We start from the raw sequence: 19,995 nt of genomic DNA on the forward strand, positions 1-19,995 counted from the left end.
AGCACATTTGGCAAAAGAGAAAGCAGCAAATCAGCACAAACGCTTCATGGCAACTGTCAGGCACGGCGGTGGAGGGGGTATGATTTGGGCTTGTTTTGCTGCCACAGGACCTGGGCACCTTACAGTCATTGCAGTCCACCATGAACTCCTGAAGTATTCTAGAGTCAATACGAGGCTGTGTGTCCGGCAGTTAAAGCTTGGCCGAAAAATAATCCCAAGCGCACCAGCAAATCTACAACACAGTGGTTGAAAAAGGAAACAGTCAAGGTGTTGCAGTGAACAATGAAAGCCAGACCTCAACGGGAATTAAAAGCTGCGCAGAAACATCTGTGTTCATACTTCTTCATTTACCGTGTCAAATTGATCGTGACACGGTCATGCGTTGCTGTCCTAAGGTTGTTTGTGCTCATTTCCAAGATCTGGAAAAGAACTGACAGCAATTTATTATGTCCTCATATTGTTAAACCTTAAAACTGACAGAGGGTGCGCTTTCTTTTCCCACAGCTGTAGCACATATTGAACCTCGAGTGAAAGATGATTTGTTTTTTATTAGACAGAGCTGTGAGATAGCTGTTTTAAGCTAGACAGTTGAAATAAAAAAAAAAAAAAAAAAAAAAGTTTGAGTCTTTACTTTTCATTCGATCATATTACAGAAAACTGTCCCTGGGATTCAGCAACAGCCCTGACATGCTGTGGGAATCACTTTTTTTTTTCGAGGTGTCTCAGCAGTTTGTTAAGATGTACGGAGGGAATTACCAAGTGCTACCTCGAATGTTTCAAACACTCAGCCACTGAGGGGCAAAGACAGCAGTGCTGGGAAATTATACAGCGAGCATGTTTCACGGTTGCAGATAGGGTCAGAAGGAGAGCAGGGAAGAAGGGGAGGATGAGGGCGAGACAGAGAGACACCCTCCCATGCAGCGGTGCCAGAGGTGCAGATGGCTTACTCAGCATGTCATCCGTCTTTTCTCTTTCAGGGCTACCATCGATCCAACCACTTCATCGCCACTCAGGGTGAGTATCCCTGCAAGGCTGTACTGTGTGTATGTGTCAGTATGTTTGTGTGTGTGTGTGTGTGTACGTGTGCAGATTTAGTAATGTGGAGCACCTTTTTGTCGCGATTTAATGAATTGAAGATGATCCAACCAATGAGCCCGCTCATGCACAGGCCCTTGCCAGAACCATCACACCATATCCAGTAGTGAGGCTGTGACCATAAAGCCGTGAAGGCAGTGTTAGCGATGTTACAAATGAAACCATATGAGATGAGATGTATTGTTAATCACATTGATTATAGCTTTCCATTATTTGTGGCATGTGGAGCATTGTGCCCATTGTCATAAAAGGAACCCTCAGCTCACCCTCTGTTGCTCAAATATAAAGTCGCCTGTGATGGGGGAGCTCTGTTTAGTGAGCGGCTGTTAAAAATTTCCCTCTGCTGTTTCTAAACCCCAAGGAGACTCCGTTTCTGTGGAGCTCCCACTGCAGAGTCAGTGAAGCTCTGCTCATCTGCTTATCTCGCACCAGCACCCTTCTCCCCTCCCGTTAGACAAACTCAGAGAGACAGATGAAACTTGCAAGAAAGAGGCAAGATGTCAGCTGCGCTTTTGGCTCTCAGAGTATTTCTTTGCCGGTCTTAAAGCTGTATCTCGCTTCCTAAATGTCTCCCCCTCTGATGACAGTGAGTGACTGTTGTTCCACCAGACTTTCATCACCAGTCGCTGTTGCTCGTTTGTCCTCTATTGCCTGGAATTCCCAACAACCGTGTCCATGGCACAGTCTGGAGACGCCAGGTACCCTGTCATCTGAGAAGGGACACCTGGGTCACACTTAGATGACATTTTACAACAGCAACAACCCCCTTCTTGAGAAGGCTTTGATGCAGTGTGTTTTGCCTCTGTTTCTGTTATTTCTTTCTTCTTCCCACTAGGGCCCAAGCAGGAGACTCTGTATGATTTTTGGCGGATGGTGTGGCAGGAAAACTGTTTCAGCATTGTCATGATCACAAAGCTGGTGGAAGTTGGGAGGGTATGTTATGTGCACTCTCTTCTCCTTCTGTCTCCACCCAGCGCTCAGAGACATACTGAATAAATCGAAAGGGACCAGTTTGATGTTTATATGAGATGCTTTCATGTTATTGATGGGGGTTTGCCAAGTTGAACCTCGCTGTCCATGCAAACTGCAGCCTAAAAGCTGTACTGCTGGATAGCAGTCGTTTCGATTTAAGCAACTGATTTTTATTTGGTTTAATTTCCCTGGTTTATCAATAACGATTTTCCTGCACAGTATTTTTTTTATGGCAGCCTAACGTCACAAATCAAAAAAGTCTTTATTTTTTATTTTAAAGGATTGCTGCATGGATTATCCCATATTATTTTTATGTCATGGAAACATCATGAGAATCCAATGCTGTGTTATAGAAATCCATCTCTGTAATGATTACACGCCATAAAATCTGCTATAAGGAGAACGTGGAGCATAAACATATTGTGGGCCACCCAGTTCAGTTCATCAATGCACACTGCATACTGTAATGTCGCAGCATTATGTTCCACGACACATATACCCTAAGGTACACCACAAGTATCCCATCATTTTCAGTCGAGGTAAGACAAATATGTTGGTGCAGTGGATAGTTGCAATTTTACAATTTCCTTACAGCAGTAACCCATCTAATTTGGTTTTCCATCCTGAATTGAGTGGTCTGTGGGGCTGAGACCTCCATTAAATGAAAAACATTACCCATCTTTTGGCCAAGAAAAAAGAAGGACGCCCTCTTCATTCCTCCATTATGCTACTCCCTCATTTTATGATTACTTTGATTTCTTCCCTTTGCCCTCTAAGATAAAACCTCTGCTGAGAAACAGGTTGTGTTTGTTGCATATGAGCAGTAAAACCTCTGTGTTTTCAACAGAATTCATACCAGCACCTCCCTGTTCTGGTGAAACCTGTAATGTGTAGAAGTACTATCACTTGATGTTGACCTAAAACACACAGAGCCTATTCAGAGATTACTGAGTGCATTCACAGTGAGTTTAAGCTTTAATTTCATATACACTGGCAGAACTTTCTGTTCCTTGAAACCCAAAACTGCTGTATGGAGGTTTGTCAGGGGGGTCGATGAGACCTTAACCTAAGCCTGCAGCTCATTATTTTCTTTATGATCAAAAGGTAGAGATGACAGAACACCGAGTGCCACTTCTATATTTTATTGGGTAGATGATGGTAAACTTGATGTCATCGGTCTAATTGTACCTAATTCACTGGGGTTTGCACCGTCAGCGGCGATGCCACAGAGAATGTTCAGTTTGGTGTTCGACTGCACTCAATTCCAGATGGAAACTATAAATGTGCACTTGGTTAATCCCTTTGCCTCCAGCTAAAAGAGCAAAAGCAAGAAGAGTGATGTCAGGCAGCACTGGGGGGAGTTTCTTTTTTGATGTTGAAAGGTTATACATAGAAAAAAATCCATAAAACCCAAATCATGATAGAATATATAGTGTTTTCGAGGACTTTGATGCATTTACTCGCCTTCCACAGTTTTGCAGGTGGGATTGTTGGAAACAGCGCCGAGCAAAGTTTAAACTTTTGCACTTCTGTTTTAAAACAGGTGAAGTGCTGTAAATACTGGCCTGATGACAGCGAGATGTATGGTGACATCAAAATCAGTCTGTTGAAGACAGAGACGCTTGCTGAGTACACAGTTCGCACCTTTGCCTTGGAAAGGGTGAGTTCATCTCTCGCGTTTCTCGTATATCTTAACATTCTCAATTTTTCGCTGATCTTTCAGGGTAGAGTTTAATCCACGATGCTGCATTTCTCTCCACTCTACAACACTTTGGCAGTGTTACCTGGCAGAGCTGGAGTTAGAATTAAAAGTGTTACGTTTCTAGCAGGGATTAGATGCTTGACAGGACTTGGTGCTGATGGACATGAGGTCCGTGTGTTAAATTGGGAGGAATTAACTTCAGCAGCTATGTGGATGCCCATGCCATCTTTCCAGCGTAGCCGCTACAGTGTTGTGCCCCTGATGGCTTCCTTCCTGTCAATCTCCTGGGGAGATCTCTCATTGGAAAGGCTCAGAGCAACGCTGCAGTGACAGTGGCACAAACAGCATTATCATCACACTGTCACATTTGCTCTCCCTGGGCACATGCTGCTGCTTATTCAAATCGGCATGAATTTAGGAACTGGTGACAGCTTGTTTTTCAAAGCTCTTTTCTTTTTTTTTTTGTGGATTTCTGTCTTCAACAAATCTTTGCTGTGCGTAGCTTAACTTTGTCATCTTCGTATGGAAGAGGAAATTGCTGTGTGACTCTAGCTGCCTCCCACCAGAGAGAAGAAACCTCCCAACACTCCCCGAGCTCCCGAGAGCCTCCGTAATTCCTTTCTGCGCATCTGTCACACCACAGCTGCTGCTAACTTGTGATGCCCACAGGCCTAACTGTCGCAGACAACTTAAAACCCTACGTGAAAAATATCCTGGTTGATCCAAAAAAATTTGTGACATCTCTCACGGAAAGGGAATGTCTTCGAATTGATGGGAGCGCATCTTTGGCAAGATCAGGGCCTGCAGGCACCAAGAATTGGAATTTCAGCATTCATGTGGTATTTTTACATCTAATGTTATTTATTTATATATATATTTTTTGCCAGAGAGGATATTCAACCAAACATGAGGTTCGCCAGTTCCACTTCACATCCTGGCCTGAACATGGGGTGCCCTATCACGCCACCGGACTGTTGGCTTTTATACGAAGAGTGAAAGCCTCTACGCCTCCTGACGCTGGTCCTGTGGTGGTCCACTGCAGGTAGCATGATGCTAACCACCTACTGTTACCTCTGAAACTAAACCAACAAAAACGATAATAGTTGACAACATTTATCATTTTTCTACAGCCGGATGAGCATGAACTTGTAGCTTGCGATAGATAGTATTCTCTTCTGTGAGACTTTAAAACTTTAAGTGAGGATGTTGCTGCTAGCTGTTGCTAACATCAGTTGGCCACTTTTCAATAGCCCTGCCAGCTAGGTTTTTGCCTGTCTTGCTACTGTATTTAATCAAGACCATCTTGTTCTGGTAATATGTTTTGCTTTGAACGTTTCAGTATCAAATGGTATCAAAATGTTGCTACAATCATAAGCAACTTTTTAGTAACCTTGCAAGCGAGGCTAATTGCCTTGAAATGACAACAAACACTGTCTAGCTTCCCCCTTCAGTTTTGAGCTTTAGTAGCAGTTTGGCTAATAATGCATTGTATTACATGGTGGTTTGTCAAGATTCTCCAATTCTTTTTTTAAAGAGGACTTGTTATGCTATTTTTTTTTCCTTTTTTTCAATTATATAGCCTAATATTTCAGTGTGGAATATTATCAAGCATTTCAAAATGTACTATTATGAGACAAAGATAGATGAAAGTAATGCCTGTGAGCCTAAATTGATGCTTTAGACTGTTCGGAAAGTTCAGGATTTTAAAAGTTTTCCTACTTTCATAGCAACCTGTTGTTGATTCGTCACAGATGTCTTCCTATACCAACTTGCTTCAAGCACAGTCAAATTGCAGTCTTCTGCAAATGATATAGTCGTTCAGGCAGAATATCTACTTAGCAGTAGGTGATTATGGGGGGGGGTTGTACTTTGAAAAAGGCAGCGCTGCTATATATAATATAAGTATATAAAACATAAAAGGTTTGCAACCCGTGTTACTTCATGTCAGCACATTATTTCCACATCACTTTGCATTTTAGTGCACCTAATAAAAGGAGCATGTGGAATGAATGCAAATGGCATATCATTGTAAGAATACATTCATCCTAATGTTTTACAATAATAGCCACTCTTTCTGCTGCAGATGTTCTTACTATTTTACTCTCAAATGCCAGATTAGATTTGGGCTGGAATGTGTGTAGGGATAAGAGAATTAGATAAACAAGGAATTATTTAAGCAGTTCTTGTTGTGCAAGTGACCTGTTCTTCAAAACATTCCTGCCGTTCTCAGGGATAGCTTTTTTTTTATAAACTTGAAATAATGTTTACTCTGTACTTTAAGAGTCTTTTCTCATCTAACGTGGCCTTTTTGTTACAGCGCGGGGGCAGGCCGCACCGGCTGCTACATTGTGCTGGATGTCATGTTGGACATGGCCGAGTGTGAGGGTGTGGTGGACATCTACAACTGTGTGAAAACTCTCTGCTCTCGACGCATCAACATGATCCAAACGGAGGTCAGCAAGGAAGCTGACTCGCAGATCTCACGTTTTTTCTTGCAAATATTCCCCATAGTCAGCAGGTTACATCGGTGGCCATTAAATGCCAAACGCACCCCTGTGCTCAAGAACCTTGACGGTGTCAGCTTTATGAACATTTGTTTTTTTTCTTCCATCTGTTGTTTAACACTCCCTCTTTGGGTGTTACGTATAGGTCATTGCAACAGTTTCGGAGTAAACTCTCATTTTGGATATCAGTGTGCTGCGTTGGCATGTGCTGCTCTTTAGATGTGCAGATAATTGGCATATTCACCCCTCAATATGTAAATCTAACATTGACATAGCTGTATATTTAATTTGTAGTTATTTGCAGGGGTACACTAATTAAGAGCTCACTGCATTTATATATTTATTCTCCAACCGCGTTGGTCCATCACTGACATTAAAGCACAGGATAAAGGTTATTAGATGAGATAAATCATTCCTCATATTGCTTGATTTTCTACTACACGTCTAAGCCTTTCTCTTCTGTAACGCATGTTTGCAACCTTTTTATCATATTTTGCTGCTCTGTTGAAGTTGTGCCACCTGTCGTCCTCTCAGGAGCAGTATATCTTCATCCACGATGCCATTCTTGAGGCATGTCTTTGTGGGGAGACGGCCATCTTGGTGAATGAGTTTGCTGTCACTTACAAAGAGATGCTGCGAGTGGATTCTCAGAGCAATTCCTCTCAGCTGCGGGAGGAGTTTCAGGTGAGTGTCGGCCGAATTGATGACCGGGGAGAACCACTGCGTCTTCGCTCGGTTAACTTGGTTTTGTTGGAATGGTGGACGTTAAGAGCACATTTTGAAAAAGAGTTTGAAAAAGAGTTAAAAAAAATAAGAGTAGGCTTAGAGATGCTTGTGTGTATTTATCCAGGATGATGTCAGTTTCAGTTTTATTTCTGTGTGACTGACATTGAAATCTTCCCCATGGTTTATGGGAATGTAGTCTGAGAGCATTTCATTACACGTTGATTAGGAGACTGGAGAACCAGCTGTGTTCCCACACGCTTTACCTGCCTCATCCACCTCCCTCTGCCTCAACCAGCAGTCACATTGATTCCAGGTTTAGCATTTCAAAGTGATACAGGGAGAGGCTTATGCTCCTCCTCTAATTTTATTCCACTTTATCCTCATACAATATGCATACAGTAGGAACGACGATGGATGGATTGTTTATGATTAAGAAATGGCACTCTAGGTGGTGCAACACCCTGATTACAAACTGTTCCTTTTTCATATCTTACATTCCTCACTTTGATCTTGTGAACTCATCTGTCTGGCATTGATGTTGAAAGCCTCCCCACCACCCAGCCAGCTTTGCTTTTTAGACGGCACACAGCCAGCCAGTAGCACTGACATCAGCAAGTCACAGATGTATTATTGATGCTGGGTATTAATGATCCAAATATTTTCCCACTTTGTCTAAAGTAATGATGGCTTAATGAACAGAGAGCTCATCACAGAATACTGCTATGCGGTATTTCCTTTTCGTTTTTTATTGTCATTATTTAATCACATTTATCTTTAACATGCAGTTTCCCCAATTAATCCTTAATTCTTTTAAGCTTGTCAGGTTGATGTTCATAGAATTAAATAGTCTTTCAGTTAATATTGTTACATTTCCCAGTCCTCCTCCCCTCCTCTGTGATTCACCGATTCTCCCTCTTCTCTCGCGTCCCCATTTCTCAAACACATTTGACTTTGATTTGCAGACCCTCAACTCTGTGACTCCCCACCTGGATGTGGAAGAGTGCAGTATTGCTCTGTTGCCGAGAAACCGAGAGAAAAACCGCAGCATGGACGTCCTGCCTCCCGATCGCGCCCTGGCCTTCCTGGTGACCACGGAAGGGGAGAGCAACAATTACATCAACGCCGCCCTCGCTGACAGCTTCCACAGGCAGGCTGCCTTTATCGTGACCCCTCACCCGCTGCCGGGCACCACAGCTGACTTTTGGAGGCTGGTTTTTGACTACGGCTGCACAGCCGTAGTCATGCTCAACCAGCTGAACCAGTCAAACTCTGCCTGGGTAAGGGCAAAGTGTTCTATACATTTATCTCACACTTGATATGTTACTGCAAGGAAACAGAGACGCAGCACAATGTTTGACTTCACCCACACACTGCAGTTTCTGTTTGCTGTACAAGTTTTTACTCACACTCTCCAGGTTATGTGAACTTCTTTGAGACTTTTCCTGACATACCCTGCCTTTACTATTTCTGTATCTCACTGTGCTTTGGGATTAGTTCCTTCATGCCATTTTGTCGGGCTTTGATCCCTGACCACATTGATCTCAAGGCATGACTAGATAACACTCGTCCCAGTTTTTCCCTTCAATCCCCAAGATACATCTCCGAAGAATAGGCTTGCATTACCCCCCAGCCACATCACAGGGTTCTTTTTGTTGCCGGCCCACTTTTCCTCCAGAGTCTTTCGCTGTGCTGCAGAATTCCCCATTCATTCTTTAACTCGCATAAGGCGTAGGAATAGCAGCAAACGTAATTACAGTGGTGAAAACATTACACAAGCTTTAAGTTCAGGAGCTACTTGAAAGCAGTGAAAAGCTAAAAAAAAACCCAGCAAATAATCAAAAGAGTGCCACAAATTCATCTTTGAAAGGGAATCCTTAGGCAGAAAAGGCTTTTGTTGTTCTGAGCCCCATCAGAAACTGTTCCATGTGGCTCCAGCTGGTGAATGAGGACCTTCCATCCCCTAACAGCTAAGAAAAAAGGACCTTAAAACTCTCTCATAAAATTTTCTGTGTGAGAACGAAAGAATCATTTGAGCGAGTAAATAAGATGATAGCATGTTGAATATATGTGGTTAGAATGAAAGGAAAAGAGAGAGTTGATTCTGAGATGCATATTAACAAGCAGACAGCAGTAATTTAGCTGTCCAGATCAAAAATCTTGTTCAGTTGTGTGCTGCGGCTTTAGATGTAAATACACTCTTTTAAAGAATGAAAAAAAACAGCTCAACTTGACCTTAAATGGCTGCTTATGGGACACAGCATAGAGACATAACCTAATAACACAAGGTGATGTAAGATTTGCAGTTAATTTCGGGAATAACCTGTGAAAAAAAAGGCAGCGATGCTAATAGCTTACACTCAAACACCCGTATTGCGTTCAGGTGTTCCCGTATTTTGAGTTTTCTTGTAGTTTTTTATGATCTGTGGTATGTTTATGCGTTTCCACTTGTTTTGTCTTTTGAGTTTTTCTCGTGTTTTTTCATAGTTGATCATCAATTCCCCTGGTTCTGTGTTCTTAGTTAGTTTACCTTTTCCTGCTTTCTGTTCTCTATCTGATCTTGATCATTATTCCTTAGTTTCCTCAGTTCCCTCCACTTCTGGTTATTAGCTCCACTCCACCTTCACCTGTGCTAATTATCCTCAGCTGCCATCTCTCACCAATCAACCGTCCTTTGTATTTAAGCTCCGTGGTTTTCCTCAGCCTTTGTCAGATCCTTGCTGCTGCCATTTCTACTTCATATGTCTTTGCCGCCCAGTTTGTTCTCTGTTTAGTTTAGTTTTAGTTTTAATAAATCACTCTGAGTTTCTTCTCCCTCCGGTTTCATCTGAGTCCTCCACATCATTACCCACCACACATCATGACACAATATCGACCCAGCTTTACAAAGCAGGTTGCCAAAAATGATCTTAGTTCACGATTTGCTTCCAATTATTATTATTTGTCATTTTACAATCAGTTCTGAAGGTTTTTCAGTGTTTTGTGGAAAACACTTTCTCAGGAAAGTACATAACTGAATGTTCCATTACTCAGTCAACTTAATGTTCTGTAAACATCCAATAGGAAATTAACAATTTTGTTTCCATTAGTGCAGAATTGCTAAAAGCGATCACTGTTGTTCAACTGGCTTTGAACAGACACTTTGTAGCGCCATGTTTCTGTGGTCCTCCAGAGGGCAAACGCTTTCAGCAAAAAGTAGAAGAGCTCGTGGACCTGTGTCTGCTTGGGTCTAGCTTTCTCCCTGGTGCATAGTTTTTCTTACATGCTTGGAGGAGTTGTGTCAAGCGTGGTATTTTTCAACCTGTTCCTCTTTTTCAATTGCAATCTGGTAGATTTACCTTGAAAATATGGGGGGTGGGAAATACCGTGTGCAGGTTATTCCCGATCCCTCTCTACTGTGCTTAAGCTCTGCCTCCAAAAGGTGTCATGTACCAGCAGACTAGTAACCATGGTGACTGTAGACATGGCAGTGATTGACACAGGTGAAAGACTCCTCCTGGTTCTCACTTGTTTGTTTTTTTGTCCACTCAGGCTTGGTCGATTTGTGCAAAAGCACTAGAATGAGCCAGATTAAACAGTTTTTTTTTAATTTAATTTAAAAGACCAAATTCTTCTTTTACAAAAACTGTGTGGTGTGGCCAGTTTGATGAAGTGTTACAGACGGCACCAGTAGAAGACAAGGTCCTGGAGATACCCAGCTTAAAACTAATAAGCCGTTTTTATTTTAAAGCTCCTTTTGTGTAACATTTAAAATGATCTATTTGAAAAAAAAATCAACATGAGGTAATAATCCTGTTTTCTTGACTGTAATCACTGGAAAATAAGAGACGAGGTGTTTGCGTCACCTTTGAACGAGCTATTTATATCTCTTGACGTCACTTTTTTTTTTGTTTTGAACGGACAAACCAGACTCTGGAGAAGGTCTGTCACAATTTTATGAGCCACTGCATTTTATTCTACATGTTTGGAAGAATAATTAGCGAGATGACACTAAAATGTACACACTGCTCAAGTAACTGTTGTACTTATTAGTAGATTCTGGTGTCTATTTAATTGATATAGTTCCTTTAAATAGGTTTAATTAGTTGAGAACTGTTGTCAGTTCATAGTTGTCATAGTAATTCATTTAATGGCTCTCACTATAAATGTATGCACTTCTAAAGCCTGTAAAGACAAGTGTTGTTAAAATGACAACGGATGCGCTAGAGTTCAACTCTCTGAAGTCTGGTAATGGGGAAAAAGAAAATAACTTATTGCTCTTCCTGTTCAATCCCACATTACATCCACTCACTCTTAGATGTTTATCTTGTTTCTTCCAGTGGAAGGCAGACCTTTTTGGCCTTGCTTGGAAATTGAGTTATAGCAACTTCTAGTTGTTCATTACAAAGCGCTTGTCTTGAACTCTGTTCTCGAGTTCATTCGAGGCTCTGGCGTACTCCCCTCCTGCTTCAATCGCTCAAACACATTGCATCTCTACCTTCTAATGCTGTGGCACCATATTACATCCTTTTTTTTCTATTTAGGCACACAAAAAGCTACTTTTACCATTACCGTTGCGATGCTGTTGATACGGTGTGTCACTTCAGCTGTTTAACAGAGCAGTTGGAAACACGACACTGCTAAACGCTTAATTTTGTGCACCATTTTCTTGTTTTTGATAATCTAAAGCTTTAAGGAGATAGTACTTTGTTTTATCTATTGATTTCTATTCATCCACTTTAAGCTGTAAGGTGTATTTTAAGTCTGTAAGCACCTGTAAGTACCACAAGCAGATGCTGATGAAATGATCTTCCTCACCAACCTGTGTTCTGCATGTAGCCGTGTGTTCAGTACTGGCCGGAGCCTGGTTTACAGCAGTACGGGCCCATGGAAGTGGAGTTCCTGTCCATGTCGGCGGATGACGACGTCGTTACTCGTCTGTTTCGGGTCAAGAACGTCACAAGGGTGAGTCACTCTGGCACTGAAAGCCTGCACAGGACACGTCGCTCCGCTCTCTGATATTCTACAAACGATAACTCGATACCTCATTAGACGTGCGTTGGCCTCGATGCCCGCTGAAAATTCAGACGTGACAGTTTACCAGCACTACATTTTGAGCTGCTGCATGTGATGTGCATCAAAAAAACAACAACTCTGACACGTGTCAGCTAGAGCTTCTAGCTGTGCGCCTGAAACCTTAGCATGGGGCTTTTCAAGCTACTCCCACATGTGCAAACTGAAGCCGATTGTTTCACAGTGTGTTTCTGTATTATTGCCTTCTTTTGCTGAGGAGTTAAATACAATAGATTTTGAAATAATTGCTCTCTAATATATACCCAGGCAGTTTGACCACAGTGGCAGATGAGTAAAGAAGGTTTTTATATGTACTACAAAGGAAGTTGTTTTGTTATTCAGCAGCCCAGAAAATTGAACCAGTTCCCATAACCGTAGGAGCTGATTATTGTCAGATTGTAAGATTTCTTGTGTGCAAAAAAACATGCAAGAGAAGCCCATTGATGTGCATACTATGAAGGTTAGCCTCACCCTTTCCCAGTGTCATTACTGCGATAGGCGTCTTCCGTCTCTTTGTCGCCGGTTGTCTCTTTAAAAGAGCAAACGTTCATAATCACGACGCCTGACCTATTTGAGTTGCAGTATACATCTTCACCATGCAAAGCAGATTTCCGTCTGATTTGTTTCCGAAAGCGTGTCTCGCACTTTGGAAAATCACAGAATTCGGGAGAGCTCATAGAGCAAGCTAAATAAAAGCATCGACAGCTCTGTTTATGAAGGGGCAGCACAGTGCGTGTCATTTTGGTGTTTTCTCAGCTTAAAAAGACATTTTAGACTTTACACTACTAATTGAGTTGAGTGTCGGTGGGCAGGTATACGGGTTTTAATGCCACGGACTTTGCATAAGCACATGCATGCATTCTGCTCAGGATCACTGTCTACCAATTATAGCAGAAATCTGTATGCGAGGCGTTCTCCCCTGTGCCATTATAAGCAGCGTGACAAGCGGCATCCAGAACTTCCTTTCTTGATTGGCATCCTTACCTTCTCTGTCGGCTGCCCTTGTCACACCCTCTCTACCTCTGGCATCACTTTATTTTTATATACTTAATGCACATCACAGTCGGGAAGAGGGCAACTTAACACAGCGTGGGAAGAATTAAATCATATAGAAATAACACACTCCTCTCCTACTTTCAGCTCTTCTCCCAGTGCATTATTGTGTGTGTTTCCTGCGTGTGACACTGATATACAAGGGTAGGGGGTAAAAGTCAAAGGAAATGCCTTGTAAGCATATGTCTGGTTGGGTGGGAGAGTTGTACAAAAAAAAAAGGACACTGTGTAAATTCCCACCTCCACTGAAGCAATTCCTCCATGCATCATTGGGTGTCTTTGCCAACCCAATTTGCATGACTTACAGTTCTCCACTGGTCCTTAAGTATTAGGTGAGATTCTACAGGACAAGGTTATGAACACACAGGGACCTCTTTTACACACAGCACAGGCCCCAGTTAAAACCTACAGGCTGCTGAGTGAGCACAACCGAGAGCGCCAGCGCGCAGTCTGGGGAGCACTCAAAACCGGCACGTTCAGAAATGCACAATGTTACAATACACACACGCGTGTTTTGGACTCTGACATGTGTTTCATGTTGTCTGTGCATCTGAAGCTCCAAGAGGGCCAGCTGGTGGTGTGTCAGTTCCAGTTCCTGCGCTGGTCGGCTTATCGGGACGTCCCCGACTCCAAGAAGGCTTTCCTCAACCTGCTGGCCCAAGTGCACAAGTGGCAAAGGGAGTGTGGAGAAGGACGCACTGTTGTGCACTGCCTGTGAGTTGTTCTTTAGCAACATGCATAATGTATTGTATATCAAAGCAGAAGTGTTCTTTTTTTTCTATTTTCTGAAAATACAGCAAATTACTGCCTCTGAAGAGCGGCATTTTGAATTGCATTTGAAAGCTTACTCACAGAGGGGTGTAGAACAAAAGTTGCTGTAAAAACATGGTAAATCATGAGCAAATCTGTTTGAGAAGAGACCGAGACTTTGTCAAGTCTGGTCCATCACTTGGTGCAATGAGATGCGGTGCAATTTATCGCAGCGGTGTGTTTCGTAAAGTGGGAAAATGAAATTGTGCTTTGACGTGCCGTGGTACTGTACAGAGCAGTGTGTGGGGTCCTCTGTTGTCCAGCGCCCCCGGAGTGCACACCCTGCCCATGAATACGAATGAGTCGTCCAGCTCATTGCCCAGACGTCACACGTTCATACCCACCGCCATCATTCCCGGGCCCATCACTCAGTGCTGTCGCACGGCGTTACCCACGACAACCAAGAAGAAGATTATGGAGATCAAATCAATTACGGCTTAATACAGAATACAATGGTTCCCACTACACTAAATCCAGCCCTGCCAAGGCACTGACGACGATTGATTACCTTAATATTGCTTGTATACTCTGCAGAGTCTCCCACGCCCACCTTCGCTATATCTGTCTCAGGAGAGAGGAGGTAGATTGTCCTCCAGTAGTTTACAGATATTGCCTTTCATTTCTGATGATCTGGACAGTATTTCACAAGAAATGCCACTCTATGTTGTTATTCCTCAATTGCTGTTTCTTTATACTGTTTCTCATATTGCTTTTTTTATGTTTCATAAATGTCATGTATTTATAGTTTGTTCGTGCCTTAGGAACAGTATCAAATGATAGTTGTTTTTTTTACGAAGTATGCTTATCAGATTACTCAGATCTATCTCCTTGAAACTCCATTATCTTCTTTCAGAACTCAGTTGAGCATTTTTGTGTCTAATTCCCAGTTGATAGGGCATTCTGTTTGTATATATTGGTTTTCTACATGCAGTTTGGTTAAACACTGGGTACATTTAGTTAAATATAGAGCTTATAAAATCTTAGCTTATAAACAATAAAATCTGTATTTGTATCGCCTCACCCTAATAGTCAAGATCCAAACTTTGATTTGTAAGGCACTACTTTGTACACCAAGCCCACTGCCATGATAGTGCCTCTGCAGAGATTGAGGTTCTGTTAGCTTAGCTTGTTTTGAGCTAACTGCTAGCCTCGATATGCTAACATACTCACAGTGCTCTTAGTTCAGCGTGGCTGGTTGAAATTCATGCCATCAGTACTCAGTCTTACTGAATGACTCGGTCTTAAACAAAAGTTTTTGGGATACTGCACCAGGTAAAAAATTTGCGGGTCAAATTTGGGAATACAGTTCATTGCGTGAGGAACACTAAAGTCTTTACCAAGTTTCAAGGCAATCTATCTGGTAGTTTTGAGGACATTTCATTTAAAACTGCAAATGTCAACCTCATATTGGTTCTAGAGGAAAAGTCAGGAGACCACCAAGGGCTGGGGGATTCACCCTTTGGGGATCATCAAAGGTCCGTATGAACTTTCAGAGCAATTCAGTCATTACTTGCCAGTTATTACAGTCTGAAGTGGTCGACTGAACCACACATACATACAACATGGCTGAATCTTGTATCTCTGTACGTTCGCGCTCTGCATTAATATAAAAGAGCCTTTGAACATTTTTAAGAAAAAAATTCAATAACTCTCTCACGCGTGTAAATGACTTCAAGCTGATTTATTTGAACCTGGAGCTCTTTTTATCTAATGCAGTTTTTCTAAATTATGTCATAGAGCCCAATGAGCTGTGAAGGATCCTTTTTTGTCAATAAATATTCCAGCTTCAGTTTTAAAAGTAATCATGCAGTGTGGCCCCATGTGCTACCATTCTTAGTTGTTTTTTAGCCCACTACAATGTGTTTATCATCTTTTCTTTTGATAATCTGAAAGGTGATGAACAGCATATAGTATCTACTTAAACCAGTACATTGATATGTTGCCAGCTATTACTTATGAGAATCCTAATAGTATGAAGCCCCAGAAATGATACATCCTCTTGCATCTTGTTTCGCGCTCCCTCACAATACCCTTTGATTACTTAGCATTAACTTTTACAGTCCACATAGGACGGTACAGTGCTCAGTGTCATGTGCCGCTGTGACCAACCGCTGTGGTGGGTTGGTGGTTGTTCATGCACAAGCGTGAACCGCTTCAGCTGGAAAGAAAGAAAACAGAGGAGTTAATTCACCCGACTCTCTCCCCGAAAGCTGCTGGGAATAATTGAGACAGACTGTAGCTGTGATTATGACTGTGGCCATGGGATGACATGGCCTGTTACTGTGATAGTGTCTAATGCAGTGACTGTGCTTTGGCTGTCATGAGTCTAACCGTAGCACATTGGGATGTAATGGGTGTAACGCTAACGACACGAGGCAGTTGGTGTGGAGTGTGTGCGCAGTAATTTGACATGGTTGCACTCGCTGAGGGTTATATTGAACTCCTGTGGTGTTTTTCATAAGTCTGTGTCACAGAGATGCTTTCTTGGCTAATATCAACAGTCATAGTGCAGCGAGAGCGAGCCACAGAACTGTAGAATCAGCCACACGTGCAGCTGAAAGTCTGAGTGGTAGCCACAGCCACAGCCACAGTTCAGCAGGGCTCCAATGAGCAGTTGGCAGTGAACTCGTATTATGAAGTGTTACATTATCTCCTTTGTGTAGCCAATTACCATCATAAACTCAGCGCTGGCACAGAAACATTAGCAGGGAATTCAAAGCTTAATGTAAGTATAAGAAATAGCAGTCTTATCAAAATCTGTTAGTGAGGAGCTGTGAACAGTACCTCTGCTATGTATAAATCTATATAGCTATATAGATTTAAACATTTAATTTTTTGTTTATTTTCTCTAAACGACATATTCTCCTCCACAGCAATGGTGGTGGTCGTAGTGGGACCTTCTGTGCCTGCAACATCCTCCTTGAGATGATCCAGTACCAGAACATGGTGGACATCTTCTATGCTGTCAAGACTCTGCGCAACTGCAAACCCAACATGGTGGAGTCTCTGGTGAGAGAGTCTGGAAACGAATTCAACATTTCAAAAACATTGTTTTTTTTGCACGGCTGTAGCATTGCTTTGCTTAGTTCCCTGTTTAGTGTTCCCTTTTTAATTGAGGACTGTCGTGTTGTTGTTGTTCTTCTTCAGGACCAGTATCGATTTTGCTACGACCTCATCCTGGAGTACTTGGACTGCTTTGAAGGCAGATAGCAACTAAATGTTTACCACAGCACTCGTGTGCCGGAGATTTGATTTGGGGCCACCCAGTGACCTCCCCTCTTCTTTAGTGTTTGGACCTCCTGGATTTGGCTTTCAAAGGGACTGTGAGGGAAGGAGTGGAAAGAAAGAAGAAGGGAGGGGAAAAAAAAAAAAAAGGTTCAAACTTTTAACCTTTAATGTACAGCTGTGAGTTCCTCCTTGTTGGTGATGTTTAACCCTTTTGATATTTTTTGTGTTTTACTTGGTCCTCTTTGCCTCCCGGACTGAATCGCTTTTGTGCTAAAAGTTTCCGTAGCAGCAAAACAATATTCCGAGCTACAAAATGGACCTGACGAGGGTCGCCATGGCTGTGCTTCATCGTTTCAGTTCCAGCTGCGTTATCCTGACTTGGAAGCGTTTCCTTCCCTCTTAAGAGCCGCATACGGCAGCTGACCGCTGTGGTTGCGGCATGACTTATCTGACATACCATAAACTGCCTTATTGTCTGTCGTTAGGGACGCAGTTACAACGTAAATCTAAAAGGGTCGTCATACTGGTGTACGAAACCGCAACAAGAGATTTTAATAGGCCTACAGCATTACAATTGACCAACTCAGTATTGAGGCAGAAACTGTACAGTAGTGCAATGTGTTGTATTTTGCCATAATGTGTGTGCTGGATTACCATGTGTGCTAAAGGTGGCTGTTTCCAGGCACCGCAGCGGTGGTCCGGATCCCACCACAGGAGATTCCTGTCTCATTACTATCACAGTGCCAATCCCACTAACTGACTTGAATCCTTTTCGTTTGTTCTTTGCTTCATCTCAATGTGTGCCCACAAACATGAACTGCACCATCCGATGTTCCCACTCCAAAGTGATCGTTTGTATTTTATATCCAGTGGGAAAGAAAAACGAGCAGTGGGAAACTGTACTGAGATGCTATCGTGCTGATGTGAAAACTGATGTTCCATTAATGCTTTGGTGGCGTGTCTATACCGGTGCAGCACTACAGATTTGGGTCCGTGACTGCGTTTACTGTAAACTGTCCAAGTAAGTTCATTTCAGGTGTGGGGCTCGCTTGGAGCATTTTTAAGTCAGTTGTTGTTTGTGGTGTAAAATAAATAAATATATATCATAAAAAGGGGCATTAAGATTGAGTAGAGGGGTGGGGGGTGGGGGGGGTGTCCGTTTTCTGAGAGTGAATATGGTGTGTTGAAAAGGAAATGCAGCCCACCAGAGACCCTGTTGTCAAGTTACCACAGGCTTGATGACAAAAAGATAAAAAATCTAGTATTTTTCAGCTACTCTTCAATGGCTGGAGACCATGGAACTCTTTATGCTTCTGTGGTACATAATGATCTGAATCAGCTTTGTAACAACCTCCTGGAAAGGCCTCATCACACAGGGAGGAAGCAGTTTTTCATTCATTTTGCAACTTTTTTTTTTCATTCTTTTTTCCCAGAACCACAAAAATATCTCCTCTAACCCTCCATTATTACCCTTCAGAATATATTTCGCTCCACCATACCTCCTGTAGCTCGTTTAAGTGCGGCTTGGCTAAGCGGGGGGTGACTGTACCACTCCGGGACCTGCTCTGTTAAACCAGGAGAGGCACCTTGAAGCCCACAGAAGCTGAAAAACGACAGCTGTAGGCGAAGTCTGCTGCTAGTCTGCGGCTCACAGTTCGATTTTTTGACAGTGCGCCTCACGCATATACAGAGCAGCTTGTTTTTGATGGGTAGCTACAGTGCAGTCAGTGATCTGACTCCAGGATTGCTGGAGGAAGTGCCTGGATGCTTTTTCTCAAGAGAGGAAGGAATGTGTACATACAGATGTATATTGTTATGTGAATACTATGTGAATAATATACTATATGTTTGCCCAGATTAAAGACGTACAGTAATTAACCACCGCATAACCACGAAGCTGAATGTGCTGTAAATGACCATTTTGTGAGGGTTTATTTTCTGTTTATTTGCCAGACAGAGTATGAAGTAAAGAAAGTGTTCATCTCAGCACTCAAAGTGAAGAGCTCATGAAAGCATGTATGAGTCTACCGTCTGCTTTGCGATTCATTTAATTAATTTGAGACTATCTGGATCCTCGTGATTTATTTCATCCGCTGTGTGAGTGCATTGTACTTTTATCATTCCAAGGCATTCTATTCTGACTGCAACTGCCAACACAGGAGCCCTGATTTCACTCGTTTCTGTCTGTATGAACCAACGATACATGACAACTGTGTTTTTGACCATTGTATCTGTGGGGATAAGGGGTGTATTTAATGAGAGATGTATATTAGAGTCAGGATGGGGGTTTCTCCTGAGGGTAAAGTGATTAACAATAAAAGAGCGAGGTGGGGAAAGAAGAGGTGTGTTGTTGTCGATTTGATGTTCTGTCAGAAACGCACGCACAGCTGGGAAGAAGAAAAAATCACTGGGGTTCACTGCTGATTTGTCAGCAGTAGCAGAGAACTGACATCTGAACATGGACTTCCTGTCTAAGGTTGTGACCTGTCTGTGGTTTCTAGTGGTTTTTGAGCAGCTCATTTTGAACCACATCAACTATTTGATCTTAACCCTCTGTCCTATCTCTCGCCTTGTTTTTTTTCCCCTCTTCCTCTTTTCCGTTTTCCAAACCTCAACTCCTCTTCCGTTGATTTAAATTCTTCCTCTCATCCTCCAGCTCTCTTGCTGCGAGTAACGTGACTCCAGGCCACAGACTTCCTCTGTCACCTACGACTGCATTGAATAATGCAGCGGTCCTGCAAACTGATCCAGTGTTTAGCAGAGGTACAACTCAGATTAATTAGAGGGCAAGAGCCCCGACTGTTGGCTTGACGACAAAGCAGGTGATTTGGATTTACTTATAGACTGGTTAGGGAT

At 42.5% G+C, this 19,995-nt stretch overlaps 1 protein-coding gene across 4 annotated transcripts in view; it reads left to right on the forward strand.

Moving 5' to 3' along the window:
• The window catches only part of ptprub (protein tyrosine phosphatase receptor type Ub), a 160,511-nt gene extending 141,041 nt beyond the window's left edge, over positions 1–19,470 (forward strand). For all 4 annotated transcript variants that reach the window (XM_072394486.1, XM_072394487.1, XM_072394488.1 and 1 more), the window contains 11 exons: positions 978–1,014; positions 1,931–2,028; positions 3,611–3,727; positions 4,657–4,811; positions 6,087–6,222; positions 6,808–6,957; positions 7,962–8,276; positions 11,815–11,940; positions 13,658–13,815; positions 16,785–16,920; positions 17,059–19,470. In XM_072394486.1, coding sequence (XP_072250587.1) covers positions 978–1,014; positions 1,931–2,028; positions 3,611–3,727; positions 4,657–4,811; positions 6,087–6,222; positions 6,808–6,957; positions 7,962–8,276; positions 11,815–11,940; positions 13,658–13,815; positions 16,785–16,920; positions 17,059–17,121 — 1,491 coding nt within the window. In that variant the 3' untranslated portion in view covers positions 17,122–19,470. The remainder of the gene's footprint in view (positions 1–977; positions 1,015–1,930; positions 2,029–3,610; positions 3,728–4,656; positions 4,812–6,086; positions 6,223–6,807; positions 6,958–7,961; positions 8,277–11,814; positions 11,941–13,657; positions 13,816–16,784; positions 16,921–17,058) is intronic.
• Positions 19,471–19,995: the final 525 nt, after the last annotated feature.

The sequence above is a fragment of the Leuresthes tenuis genome, unplaced genomic scaffold, assembly GCF_036924035.1.
Source record: "Leuresthes tenuis unplaced genomic scaffold, fLeuTen1.0.hap1 SCAF_10, whole genome shotgun sequence".
Classification (NCBI taxonomy): domain Eukaryota; kingdom Metazoa; phylum Chordata; class Actinopteri; order Atheriniformes; family Atherinopsidae; genus Leuresthes; species Leuresthes tenuis.